This window comes from Danio rerio, chromosome 9 (genome assembly GCF_052040795.2).
Source record: "Danio rerio strain M-AB ecotype USA chromosome 9, GRCz13ab, whole genome shotgun sequence".
NCBI lineage: Eukaryota > Metazoa > Chordata > Actinopteri > Cypriniformes > Danionidae > Danio > Danio rerio.
Window position 1 is genome coordinate 14,788,103 of NC_141029.1, and position 14,268 is coordinate 14,802,370.

Below are 14,268 nucleotides of genomic sequence, written 5' to 3' on the forward strand. Positions count from 1 at the left end.
AGTTCACCTCCTTATCGAATCAGAGCACATTGCGGGATCATCCTGAAATTCAATATTAATTTCAGGAAATCAGTGGCATTTTAGTACTTTGCTTATGATACTGCTGCCCCATAACACACATTTCCTTAAATAAATCCTGAACACAGACTGGCTATATGTCAAACGTATGGACACACAGTCCGACATGGGAAACGGGCATGCCAGGCACTGAAACCAGCATGCAATAGGCTACAGCAGTGGTTCTCAAACATCCACCACATTCTGTCTATATATTACGCACTTTGTTATCTAAAGTTCCTATCTGTGCTGTGACAGCATTTCAGATTTTGGCTTTCGCTTGTACAGCTTAGATTACTTGTTCAAAAAGTAGATTTGTTTTACAGTCTAGAGTCTTCATTTATGACACAATACACGCCAAGACTCACATTTAATAACAACAACAGCAACCAACAACATAAAAACGTGAAACAAATCACATGAATTAAGTCTTAAGGCGTCCAGTCTTCTCTCAAAAATGATGGCTCTGAGCTGTTTAAATACCTCTCAAAATGCTTTTTACAGATGCAAAAAAATAATAAAATAAATAAATCAAACCCAATTCAAAAATTGTATGATGGACAAAAGATTGTAGGCAGTGTGCAAATGGTCAAATTTATATTTTAACGTGTAAATATTTCAGCCAAAAATGTCAGATTTTGTGTGCAAATGTTATGTAAAGTGGACGCTGACAAAGAAAGTGTGGGTCCAAACGGAGGTTTATTAAACAGAGATGGTCAGGCAAGCAATGGTCAATACCGGAGAAAACAGATGTACACAGGAAATCATGAGTCGTAGTCATAGAAAGGCGGATGGTCAAAAAGGCAGGCAGCAGACAACATAAAACAAACAAAAGGCAAGGTTCAAACATGGAAGGCAAAGCAAGGAAAACACATTCTAATGCTCACAATACTGTATAACAAGCCTCAGCAACTAGTGTGTGTGTGTCTGTGCTGCTTTTAAAGTCCATCTAATCAGTCTTATGACTCTCAAAAATTATTGTTGAACAGTCACACAAAAATTACGCTATTTTAATTGCACATGCTCAGTAGCCAAAATTCTAGTTTTAACCCAACCTATACGGAAGTCCACCCCACTTAGATTTCTCTCTACGGTGCAACAATATAAAATTTGGATTTAAGTTGTAATGTATAGAAAACTGTTTGCAGGTCCATGCCTCTACCAATTTAAATTGGGAATATTTTCCTCAACACCCAAGCATGGGCTCAGCCATAACACACATTAAAGTGAATCATTTACAAATCATGGTGTTCAGTACAGTCTCTGAAATGACTGCATCTTAGAAACCAATATTATAACTATTTATAAAAGCTGAATCGCCGTCTGACCATCTGAGTATTGATATAAACATGATTTTCAAGATTATTATAGCACATTGTAAGCATACAGTGGAGAAATTAAGTATTGAACACATCATGGATTTTCCTGTGAATAATATTTAATATTTGTGAATTGAACCAGATTTTGGTAAACCCAAACAATACAAACATAATAATAAAATGAAAAAAAAAAATCTGAAAAATGTGTTGTGTGTAATAACAGTGTATTGACAACGAGAAATTACTGAACTACTGAAATGTATTTAATACTTTATATGATAGTCTTTTTTGGTGATGGCAGCTTAAAGACGCCTCTTATATAAAGAATAAAGTCACATTAACTGCTAAGGTGAGTTTTTCACTCCAACAGAGTTTAAAAATCTTGATAGTTCTTAGGGTCTTGTCAATCAAATCTGAACTTTAATTTGTATTCTCTATTGGATTCAAGTCAGATGATTGGCTGGGCCATTCTACAGCTTGATTTTCTTTCTCTGAAAGCATTTAGGAGTTTCCTTAGCTGTGTTTTGGCTCATTGTCTTGCTGAAATGTCCACCCTGGATTCATCTTCATCATTCTGATAATGTAGATGTTGAACTGAAGCAGCTAATATTCATTTACAATGATGGAGGGCAGAGAGCTGCTGAATAGAGGTTTCAGCTGCTGTATGGGCTTTCACTGAATTTCTACACCTCCCTTTATTCAAGTGTTCAATACTTTTTCCCTGTGTCATTTCATTTATTTACACAAAATTTATTTATGAACTAATTAGTTTTATTGTCTTTGCATACAGTATATGCATTTCTTTGGTTGTTACCAACATCCAGGGAAAATTTCAAGTGAATTGCACCTTTATTATAAAATGGTTTTTGAGGAAAAATGGTGACGTGTTCAATACTTATTGTCCCCGCTGCATATTAAAACCATTTGTTGTTTGCTTTTGGCATCTGAAAAAGCATTTAGACCCAGAAACTGTGACACGTGATGTGAGATTAACCAGCAAATGTACAATCCAGAGCATGGTCATTACTTAACAAGAAAGATAAAAGAGATTAGATTGAATTTCATAGAGAAATATAGCACAATCTTAAGCCCTCGATCTTATTAGGAAACACAGACCGGGTCTTTTATCATCTCACAATAGAGCAGCCATCCACCTTGTGTCTCTTTCATCTATCATTAATACAATTGTTCCAGAAAAATGTGCACACATTTAATTATATTGGCTTTTATAAAGTACACTCATGTCGCTTCAGCGAAATCCTGCAATCCTTCGCAAAAGGTGGTCAGTAATCCTGGCCATATGTTTAGAGTGGGGCAAACAGAAGGGAGCAGACTGTGCAGTAAAGCTCGCCCTTCCATGACAATAGGGACAGACTCTCTTGGGACAAAGGCAACAACCTGATCCCCAGACGGGGTGTAGTGACAAAAGGGGGGGGGGCCTTGAAAGACAAGGACCACACAGGATCAGGGCCACCAGACGCTCGGCTTCCCACAGGAAAGCTGCTGATTTCTCCTTCAAGTAGAAAGTGTGGATAACTGTTCACTTCAACAACTGCCGTGAGCGTAATTGCCAGAACAAATCAATGTTAGTCTCTTGATGTGCCTTGCAATGGATTACAGTCATTGTAGTGATACAATTGAAAATGAACACACAAAAACAACATGTAAAATAAATTCATATAATAATTAAATGATAAAAAGACTACAAATATCACAACTAATTTGATACTATAATCATCGAATCGATTGTTTTAACACTAAATGACTATCATGAGTGGCGTTGCTGCTGTGTTCATATTGCATAATGGATCTGTGACAGGAGGATACACACTATATAAAGTGCTTCCGGAAAGTGTTCATAGCGCTTCACTTTTTCCCACAAATTTTTGTTACAGCCTTGAATTGAATAAATTCATTTATTTCCTCAAAATTCTACACACAATACCCCATAATTCATTATTTTTCTTGTCGGCTTAGTCCCTTTATTAATCCGGGGTCGCCACAGCGGAATCAACCGCCAACTTATCCAACACGTTTTTACGCAGCGGATGCCTTTCCAGCCGCAACCCATCTCTGGGAAACATCCACACACTCATTCATACACATACTCATACACTACAGACAATTTAGCCTACCCAATTCCCCTGTACTGCATGTCTTTTGACTGTGGGGGAAACCGGAGCACCCGGAGGAAACCCACGCGAAGGCAGACTGAGCCGAGCCGAGGTTCGAACCAGCGACCTTCTTGCTGTGAGGCGACAGCACTATCTACTGCGCCACTGCGTCGCTGATACCCTATAATGACAATGTGATTTTTACATTTTTTTTTTTTGCAAATTTATAAAAAGTAAAAAAGCTGAAAAATCACATGTACAGAAGTACTCACAGCCTTTGCCATGAAGCTCTAAATTGAGCTCAGGTACATTCTGCTTCCACTGATCATTCTTGATGTTTCAGCAGCTTAATTGGAGTTCACCTACAGTAAATTCAGTTGATTGGACATGATTTGAAAAGGCATGCAACTTTCTAAATAAGGCCCCAGGGTTGACAGTGCATGTCAAAGCACAACCAAAGCATGAAGACAAAGGAATTGTCTGTAGACCTTCGAGACAGGATTATCTCAAGGCACAAGGCTGGGGAAGGTTACAGAAAAATTTCTGCTACTCTGAAAGTTCCAGTGGTCTATCATCAGTAAGTGGAAGATGTTTGGAACTATCAGGACTCTTCCTACAGCTGGCCGGCCATCTAAGCTGAGTGATCAGGGCAGAAGAGCCTTAGGCCGTACTCACACTAGGTACAGTTGCCTCGAACCGGGCCAAAGCACGCTTGTCCCCCCTCCCGTCTCCCCTGACTGACCGCACTCAAACCATATCCTCCATTGACTTCCATTGAAAAATATTTGCAGATATCTCTAAAAGAGTTTTGACTAGTCACAATCATAATTAGAGATATCTCCAAATGAATTTAGACTAGTAACAATTGTAGTTAGAGATATCTCTAACTGAGTTTTCACTAGTCATAATACATTTGGAGATATCTTTAATTTGTCATATTTAGAGATTTTTACTAATATATTTGAAGATATCTAATAGTCAAATTACAGTTGTAGATACCTTGAATTGGATTTTTGACTAGTCAAAATTCATTTAGAAATATCTCTAATTACAATTGTGACGAGTCAAAACTCATTTAGAGATATCTGCAAATATTTTTCAATGGAAGTCAATGGAGGAATATGACTAGTCATAATATATTTGCAGATATCTCCAATCTGATTTCGTACTAGTACAATTGTAATTGCAGATATCTCTAATTTTCATTCTGACTAGTCGAATTATAATTATGACTAGTCAAAATATAATTAGAGATATCTCTAAATATATTTATGGATAGTCAGAACAAGGTTTAAATGCTAAAACGGCTTGCCATACGCTCTCACCCAGTAGCACAGTGGAGATTTCTCTAGTTATATCCTTTCAGTCGTTTGTTATGCATTGACATGCAGTCAAATATTTCGCCAAACAGTCCTTGGCGATGCGGTGACACGCTGTCAGATATTTCGCCGAACAGATCCACCACTTTTGGCGCTCATAAACAATCATAAAGCTCTCGTGCTGCAGGAATGAGGAGGTCTGCTGAAGCCGCACAGCTGTCGTGCTGTGAGGAGTTCTTGTCTTTAATAAACTACGGCAGTTTGCGATCACTGAACAGTAAGAATGATTAATAAATCCATATGAAACAACCCCTTAAAAGTCACGTCTTGCTTTCAGTTTTGGGCTTTGGCGCGTTTTGCACTCACACACAAGCGTACCGCGCCAAAGCCTAAGTGAACCGCGCTCAGGCACACCTCTTCCAACCGGGCCAGGGCCGGCCAAGTGAACCGTGCTTGAGCCCGATTCAGCGCACTCACACTTCTCAAATGATCCGGGAAACGGGCCTGAGCACGGTACGGATGGCATAGTGTGAGTAGGCTCTTAGTCAGGGAGGTAATCAATAATCCAATGGTCACTCTGTCTGAGCTCCAGTGTTCTTCTCTGGAGAGAGGAGAACCTTACAGAAGGACAACCATCTGTGCAGCAATTCTCTAATCAGGTCTGTATGGTAGAGCGGAAGTCACTCCCCGCCTGGAATTTGCCGATAGGCATCTGAAGGACTCTCAGACATAAGAAACAAAATTCTCTGGTCTGATGAGGCTAAAATTGAACTCTTTGGAGTGAATGTCAGGCGTTACATTCAGAGAAAACCAGGCACCACTCATCACCAGGCTAATACCATGCCTACAGTGAAGCATGGTGGTGCTTCATGCTGTGGGAATGTTTTTCAGCAGCAGGAACTGGAAGACTAGTCAGGATAGAGGGAAAGATGAATGCATTACCGTTAATCACAATCTATTCGATACTATAATCATCGATTGACTGTTTTTGCACTGCATGCCTATCATAAGTGGTGTTCTGCTGCTGCTGTGTTCATACTGTATGACAGATCTAAGACAGGAGGATACACACTATATGACTACAAAACAATCACAACCTGTTTGATACTATAATCATCAGATCGACTGTTTTCGCACTGAATGACTATCTAGAATGGCGTTCCGTTGCTGCTGTGTTCATACTGCATGATAGATCTGTGAACGGAAGATACACACTGCATGACTACAAAACAAATCTTCGACAACTCTGACATAAAAACGGATACAAGAAGTGACAAGATCACTCTAAAGTACATGCAAGACTGGAAAAGGTACCCTGCAATAAATATTTTAAATAATCAGCCATTTAAATGGTTTGTGCGCTGAATGGTGATTTACAGCGAAAGGCCAAAAAGAAAAGATTATGGAGCAGGAAATGTTTGGGGAGATGCTGGGAACAAGGACTGCATTGTGCAAAGAGAGAAAAAAATAGTTGAAGTTCAATAAATAATACAATGTGCGGCTGATTAAACTAATGTTTCTTTGTTTCCGTTTAATGTTGCTGTAAAGCTTATTTATTCTGATATTGTGGTCTGTAACTCCCAGAAATCTCAGCTGACCTGTATCCATCTCTCTCATTGGCTGTTTTTAGTCAGAACACTTTCACACAGCATGATTTTGAATTGCAGACAAGTTCAGATATTTCGATTTTTGGCTTTTGTCAGCGATTTCACAAAACCTGGCGATCAAGCAAAAACGGTGCATTGTGAACTCGGCATTTGTAATAACTTTATTTTATGATTAATACATACTATTTTCATATTTTAATTTAGCAAGGATTCATTCAAGTAATAAAAAGTGACACTAAATATATTTATAATGTTATATTACAATGATCCATGTGTCTAAAATAAATAAATACTATTAAAAATTGCTAAAAAATGGATAATGGTGTCAAAAATCTGCTTACAACCAAATTATCAAATTACTAGAATGTGTTCTACAGGATCATGTGATACTAAAAAGTATTGATGTAGAAAATTCTGCCTCTAAAACAAAACAAAAACAATATGATTTATTAATATTATTTTGTTTTCTATTTACATTTTCAATTCAGGAAACGAAATTTAACAATATTGCTGTTTTCAAGGTATTTTAGATTAAAAACCTGAATGTTAAACTTCTTACAGAACCCAGTCTTCTGAACAGCAATGTATGTTTATGTTCTCATTATTGCTGTGGGCACTGTTTAAAAATGCAACATCCACAAGGGTCCTTACATTACACATATTTTACATCAAGCTATGCCAAGAAACTATTTCTTAAACCACTGTGATGTGTGGACTCTCATGGATAGCTGATGTTAACATGTCTTGTTTTTTTTAAATCCTCAGGCAGATCTGAAGGAGCGTTACTCTGTGGGCGAACTGCTGGCGGATCTGGCCGGGTGCAAGGCCAGTCGAGTGCTGCTGTTTGTGGAGCAGAGCTACAGTGGGGCGCTCAGCAAGAGGCTGATGGGATCTCTCAAACACGTCAATGTTGTGCTGCTGAACGGCCTGCCCTGGGTGCAAACCGCTGAGTTCTGGGCTTCTCTGCACCCGGCCCAATGCCTCATAGACCACCTCAGTAAGGTGAGGCTTTACAAGAGGCTTTAAATGGCCGGAATTTATTAATTGATAAAGCTGTGTGATGGTGGGAACATGATCTTCCTGTCACACTGTAAGATTTCAGCTGACTTAATGTCAGACTTTATGGAAAAATGGATACATGCAAAACACTCATCTGGGGTTTTGTGTCATCAATCAAAACAAAATCAAAAGTCAATAAAAGTCATACAAAATGAATCCACATTTTAAACAAAGTATACTGAAGGAATGTTTCTCAAATATTCTCAAAATGCCAGAAACTCTCAGTGAGCTTTGCTCTCAGCGAACACTTGCAACCAAACTTGCAATCAAAGACCAAAGGTTTTAGCCTTGCATTATAGGAATCCTTTAGGATTTCCCAATTTTTTCCTAGACATCCAAAATGTGGCCTAAATCTCAGTGTAAGTATGGCTAAACTTTTTATGTAAAAAAGTTTCTAAAGCTATCCAGGAATTTGTAAGTATTTATGTGATCCGCTTCCAGTTATTTTAGTTCAGAAGTATCTAATCCTGCTCCTGGAGGCCCAATGTCCAGCAAAGTTTATCCTCAATTCTCATTTAAACACCTGAACTAGCTGACCAATGTCTTCAGGCAACTTCAGGGAGGTAGACTAAAGCAAGTTTAAACTAAACTCCAGGACACCAGCCCTGTAGGAATAGACTGGACACCCTTGTCTTAGCTGGACTGAAAATAGTCCATTATGCTGCTTGATAACGCAAAACTGGCATTCGATATCATATTTTAATTCAATATAATCATCATAAACACACTACCTTGCAGTGCAATAGTTTGTTATTCTTCAGCTCATATGTTCAGTGGTCACTAAATTGGGATATTATTCTACTACAGTATCTTCTACAAATCAAAAATAATGTGGATATGCAAACTAGATTATGTAATTACATAAATAACGGTTGACTTGAATTTTCACTGTCACAGTACCCTAACTGGATAAGCATGGCATGTGTTAATAAGTAGAGATTGACGTCACGTGATAGGCTCGGTGTGTACCAGAAAATAGCAATCAATTCCATTTGTGCTCATTCTGCACCTCCTGGGTCAACCATGGTTCATTTTTGCCTACCAACCTTACTGTATATTGTAAAAATAGTGGCTCTTGTAGCATGCACAATTGAAAATTTTTATGTCAACTAATCAAAGCTCCACACTTTAGGCACCAGAATTGTGTTAGGTATTCCAATGGAAAAGAACCAATAAAAAGGTTGACTATATTGGTACCATTCACAATTTTAGACAATGGAAATGGAAAATAATTTTGTTCAAAGAAACAAACAGGCAGTTCCATTTGCTAACAGTGTTAATCAATGAAAAACTATTCTAAAGAATTCAACATTTACTAAAACATAATCAAAATTAAAATTTAATAAACTTTACCTAACAATGAACCATGGTATTTAAAAAAAAAAATGGTATAATCTTTAATAAGTTTAGCTTATGGAACCTGTAAAGTGATACCAAATATCTTAAAAATGCTTTTGTAATAAACAGTGAAAAGGAACTAAGGTTGTAAAGAAGAAGAAAAAACATGCTTTTGACCTACATCATTAAGTGCCATCTGTAGAAATACTCTGTAGCACTTTTTGTGTGTTATAACTATTTTTTTTCTGCAAAACAGGCCCAAATTCAAAAAGTAGCATGATCACCAGACAAATGAGGCTAGTTGGCAACTAATATTCAGATTTGTTGTTGATATGAACACAAGAGGACAATGGTGAATACAGGTGTTAAAAGCAGGATCTAAAACACATTCAACTATGCCAAAGGTAGCTTAATATGTGCTATATCGGGTTGCTTCCATAGTGTAAACACTATGGGGCCGAATGGATTCAAGCAGCCACAAAAGATCAGCTAATCTCAGTCTACTGACCTAAAATGCAATGTTTATGGGACATTTTGTGAGAAAGTGCACCAAAAACAATATTACGCTGACTTGTGTAAAAACACACAGATTACAATCAAAATCGTATTAGTTGCCATCCACATCCTTTTCTATTGTTTTCTTTTCAGCTTGGTCAGACTGACATGAGTTCATTCATTCAATGGCTGAGCACTTGTGATGGGATCACTGAAAGTGCATGTTAATACAGGAAGTCAAAACTTTGACATTTAGGATTTTCAGTGAAATGATTTCAATCTGTTTCACACACAAAACTCTTACAAAGGTTTAGTTCTGGGGTTCTCAATATCGGTCTGGAGGTCCGGTGTCCTGCAGATTTTAGTTTCAACCCCAATCAGACACACCTAGGCTAGCTATTCAAGCTCTTAATTTGAAAGCTCTTGCTTTCTAGAAACATCCTTGCAGATGTGTTGAGGTACGTTTTAGCTAAAAACTATAGGATACTGGACCTCCAGAACCTCCAGAGAACAATATCACTACTTCCTGATAAACTGACACTGAATATCAAAAAGGAAAATGGATTTTGCTGCCACAGGAGAAGTAGCTGTGGGTCGATGCGATGCAAATGTTGAAATTTATTAAATAAATGTGCTTTTATAGTAGATTATACACTTTTTTTTTTTGATTGGCTAAAAGTTTATTCTACTCATTTGTGTGCATTTTTAAAATCTTTTTTTTATGCTCATTTTGGATTAATGGAAATAAAAACATATGGATGGAGAAGTAGTTAATAGTTGTTTTCTGCAACATTCTATAGAACAGTGGTTCCCAACCTTTTTTTTGTCTGAGACCCCCCTTTCCCCCAGAAAATATTGTAAGGCCCATGTAAGGTAACATTTAATGATAAAAGTAAATAATAGCCTAATATAAAATATAAAATCCAAACATCAGTTCGGCCTTTAAATTGGCCCTATATTAGTTGCCAATTTTTTAAAAGTTCATTGTCAGTAGCTGTGACGTCTCATTTTAAGGTGTGTCACACCTCATTTTGGGTGTGTGTCAATTCTTTTGCAAAACATGCTCTGGACTTGTCGCGGTATTGGATATGAATTGTCTGCAAATGTCAAATTTATTTGGACAACCTCATGCAATTGTTAGCAAGAACTTTCAGGGACTCTTGTCAGGGACTCTTTGTTTCAAGAAAATGGAGTAAAAGCATAGTTCAGGTAACTATCTCGGTATTTCCTGCATTTCGTGTTTCCAGTATTGCTAGTGCTTGGACCCAAAATGCTTGGCGCTTCATCACGTGGGTCCAGCATGCTTGTCATTAGTATTAGCTGCTGAAGGCGAATCAGTGAGACTCTGTCTTTCTTGAAGAGAACAAATTACAAATTTGTGATTTTTTTTGTTCAGCCAGGGAATGAAATGAACTAAGGCAACACCGTTCTTCTAATTTAACACTGCTTAAAAAAAAAAAAAAAAAAAAAAAAAGAAGAAACACAGAGCATGCTGAGGCCTTCTTTTGGGCCAAGACCCTCCTGTTGGGAACCGCTGCTATAGAACATTTTCTTTTGTGTTGGGAAGAAAGAAATTCATAAAAGTTGACTTGAGGGAAATTGAGGGAATTTTCATTTGTTTGGGTAACCGTTTTAACTCAAAGTCTAAACTCTTTAACTATTTGCTTAATCTGACACCAGAGTCCAGTGCCGTCCCGATTGGGTGATGCAGCTCTGGGTCTGCTGAACGTGACTCTGGCCGGGGCTCCATGCAACTCCACCCCGGCCCTCACCGAGGCTGAAATGAGGAAGGAGTACATGGGATGCCAGAACCTGCCTACCGCCCTGTGGTACCAAAAAAGGCCAAAGTCTGACATCAGCAGGAATTGAGCGAACCGACCACCTCAAGGACTTTCAAAAATCTAAAAACCGCCTCCAATATGCAATTCGGACACTCCAATGGACTACCGCCATTAAAAACAAAACCCAACAAGTAGTCCTAAAAAATGACTTTATGTAATGCACAAACTTCAAAATCCGCCACCAGCCCTTTCCTCTCACCAACACACACACACACACACCCCCACACACGTAAAAATCTACCTGTGTGTACGTGTGTGCACTTAATTCACCCGGTGATGCACATAGACCCTGACAAGCTGTTGAGGAACAGAGACTCCATAATGTGCGCTTAAGAAGAGGCAGTAAAGCAGGACAGAGAGAGAGAGAGAGAGAGAGAGAGAAAGCGTCTGACATGTCCTCACTTTGAACCTCAGTTCCCTTGCTTGCCACTCCATAGAAGGCATCCCGTTGGGAGCGTCCCATGCGAAACTTCTCCTCTCTTCGCCTGCCACAGGGGTTCAGCAGAGGGGCATCCGCGCTCCCTTACCAGAGTGCTCTTCCGTGGGTCACTGCACAGGGCGCAACTGGAACTGAACAATGGTGACAAGGCCACTCAGAAACACACCTCACACTCACTTGAACATTTCAGGACAAATCTCCTTGCTCAGTAAGGGGACAAGGCGGTCCAGCATGATTTAGTCATGAGAAATGTTTCCTTCACCACGTCTGGACCCGAGCAGACGCTGAGCTCTGCAAGCATATATTTAAGTCCGACCTCTTCTTCCACGCTGTGCTAACCGCTCCATCCGCAGTATTCTCTTATCTCCGCAAACATTTAAATGTCTGCCGCTGATAATGTTGACAGTGACGAGAAGGTATTTCAGGCTCCTTTGGGAATTCATACACATTCTTTAGAAATGACATATAGTGGGACGATCGTTTCATGCAGTGCTTCAACTCTACTTCTAAAAACAAATGCTTTTCGAATTGTCTTATTCTTACCAAGGATGCATTTACTTGAACAAAAAGTTAGTAATACTGTAAAAAAACAACAAAAAAAAAAAACAACTTTACCAATAAAAAGATATACATGAATCAGATTAGCTGCTCAAAACAAAATGTATTGCTGTCAATGTTAAAAAAAGCAGCTTGGTATTTTTATAGACACCGTCTTGCATTGTCTCCAGTATTTTCAGATGGTTCATAAATGCATTTATTTAAAACAGAAATCTTTAGCTACACTATAAATCTTGATCAATTTAATGCATCCTTGCTGAATAAAAGTACACAAAAGTCTTGTCGTCGATCCCTGTTGTAAGAGCAACAAATAATAACTTGACTTCTAGATGATCATTTGCAAAAGTGGCAGAAGGTAGATTAAATGATCTGTTGAACTGCATCCCAATCATCACAAATACTGCAAAAGACCTACTGGAACTCACATGGACCAAAGATTCTCACAAATCAGTCAAGTTTGGTGAAGGAAAAAATCATGGTTTGGAGTTACATTCAATATGGGGGCGTGCGAGAGATCTGCAGAGTGTATGGCAACAACAACAGCCTGATGTGTCACAGGTCCCACAGGAGAAAGCTAATTCTTCAAATAGCGCTCCTCATACTTCAGCCTCCACATCAAAGTTCCTGAAAGCAAAGGTCAAGGTGCTCCAGAATTGGCCAGCCCAGTCATCAGACATGAACATTAATGAGCATGTCTGGGGTAAGATGAAGGAGGAGGCATTGAAGATGAATGATTTCTTTGCCATTCCAGATGACTTTATAAATGAGTTATTTGAGTCATTGGTGTATGGATGCAGTCCTCAGGGCTCATGGGAGTCATACACAATATTAATTCTGTTTCCACTGCACCATGATTTTTATATTCTATACTGTACATTTTTTTCTGTTAATTGACAAGACTTTTGTGTAAGCAAAGTCAGACCTTACTGTCCTAATTAAATAACTAAAAATTAGGGCATAATCATATTCTATTATGATAAAATAAGCGTAATCTTGAGGCCTTTGTCTTTCATATAAGCCACTTCGGATACCAAATGATTAACAAGAAGTCAAGTTATTATTAGTTGTTTTTAAAACTTGGATAGGCGACAAGACTTTTGTCGGGTAGTGTATTAGTTCCTTTTTCTTAAAAAAAAAAAAAAAAGTCTGATCCCAAACTTTTGAATGGTAGTATACATCCACATGAATTCCCACTCCTTCCTCCATTTCCCATCATGTGATTGAGCCAAAACCCCATCAAACCTCAGTGCATAGTAGTCAATCATTAACTCTAAGCCTAAATCAATAAAGATAAATCTTTCGTTTTTGTATAGTTCAGGAATGTGTTACCCTGTAAATATTTATCTCTGGTTACTTAATGATTGAATTTTAATGTCAGTTGTCTTAAAGGATTATATGTGTTGTGGTCTGTGTTAAACTGTAGCTTGAGTGAAAAGATGTAAATACTCAAAAATAAATTAACTTTTGTACATAGTCATGTTGGTATTTATTTGCAGACTTTATTGGGTTTTTTTTTAAACAAAATAATTCAACTTGTTCATATTGTACAGAAAAGAAAAAAAAAAGTTTATAAAAAAGATGGTCTTGTACAAAACACCAAGGTAATGTTTCCATGAAATGCAGCAGCAACTCTACAAAGTTACCAAACACATTATTTCTTTGTTTTCCCGAATATTTCAGTGATTTGTGTCAATCCCTTTAATATAAATCACCTTTGGAATAGTATTTAACTTTTAAAATGAGTTAATTAAAGGTGCCATTGAATGCATTGATACAATATACTTAAATACAGTTAAAGTCAGAATTATTAGTCCCCCTGAATGATTAGCCCTTAATTTCTATTTATCGGAGAGAAGAGTTTCTCAACAAATTTCTAAACATAATATTTTTAATAACTAATTTATAACAACTGATTTATTTTATCTTTGCCATGATGACAGTATATAATATTTTACTAGGTATTTTTCAAGACACTTCTATACAGCTTAAAGTGACATTTAAAGGGTTAACTAGGTTAATTAGATTAACTAGGCAGGATGGAGTAATTAGGCAAGTTATTGTATAATAATGGTTTGTTCTGTGGATTTAAAGGGGCTAATAATTTTGATCTTAAAATGTTTTT

The 14,268-nt window shown here is 37.8% G+C and overlaps 1 protein-coding gene across 2 annotated transcripts in view; it reads left to right on the top strand.

The window, feature by feature from the left end:
- The window catches only part of si:ch211-67e16.11, a 45,363-nt gene extending 31,744 nt beyond the window's left edge, over positions 1-13,619 (top strand). For both annotated transcript variants that reach the window (XM_087267583.1, XM_087267584.1), the window contains 2 exons: positions 7,182-7,418; positions 10,989-13,619. In XM_087267583.1, the coding sequence (XP_087123709.1) occupies positions 7,182-7,418; positions 10,989-11,177 (426 nt within the window). In that variant the 3' untranslated portion in view covers positions 11,178-13,619. The remainder of the gene's footprint in view (positions 1-7,181; positions 7,419-10,988) is intronic.
- The last annotated feature ends 649 nt before the right edge of the window (positions 13,620-14,268 follow it).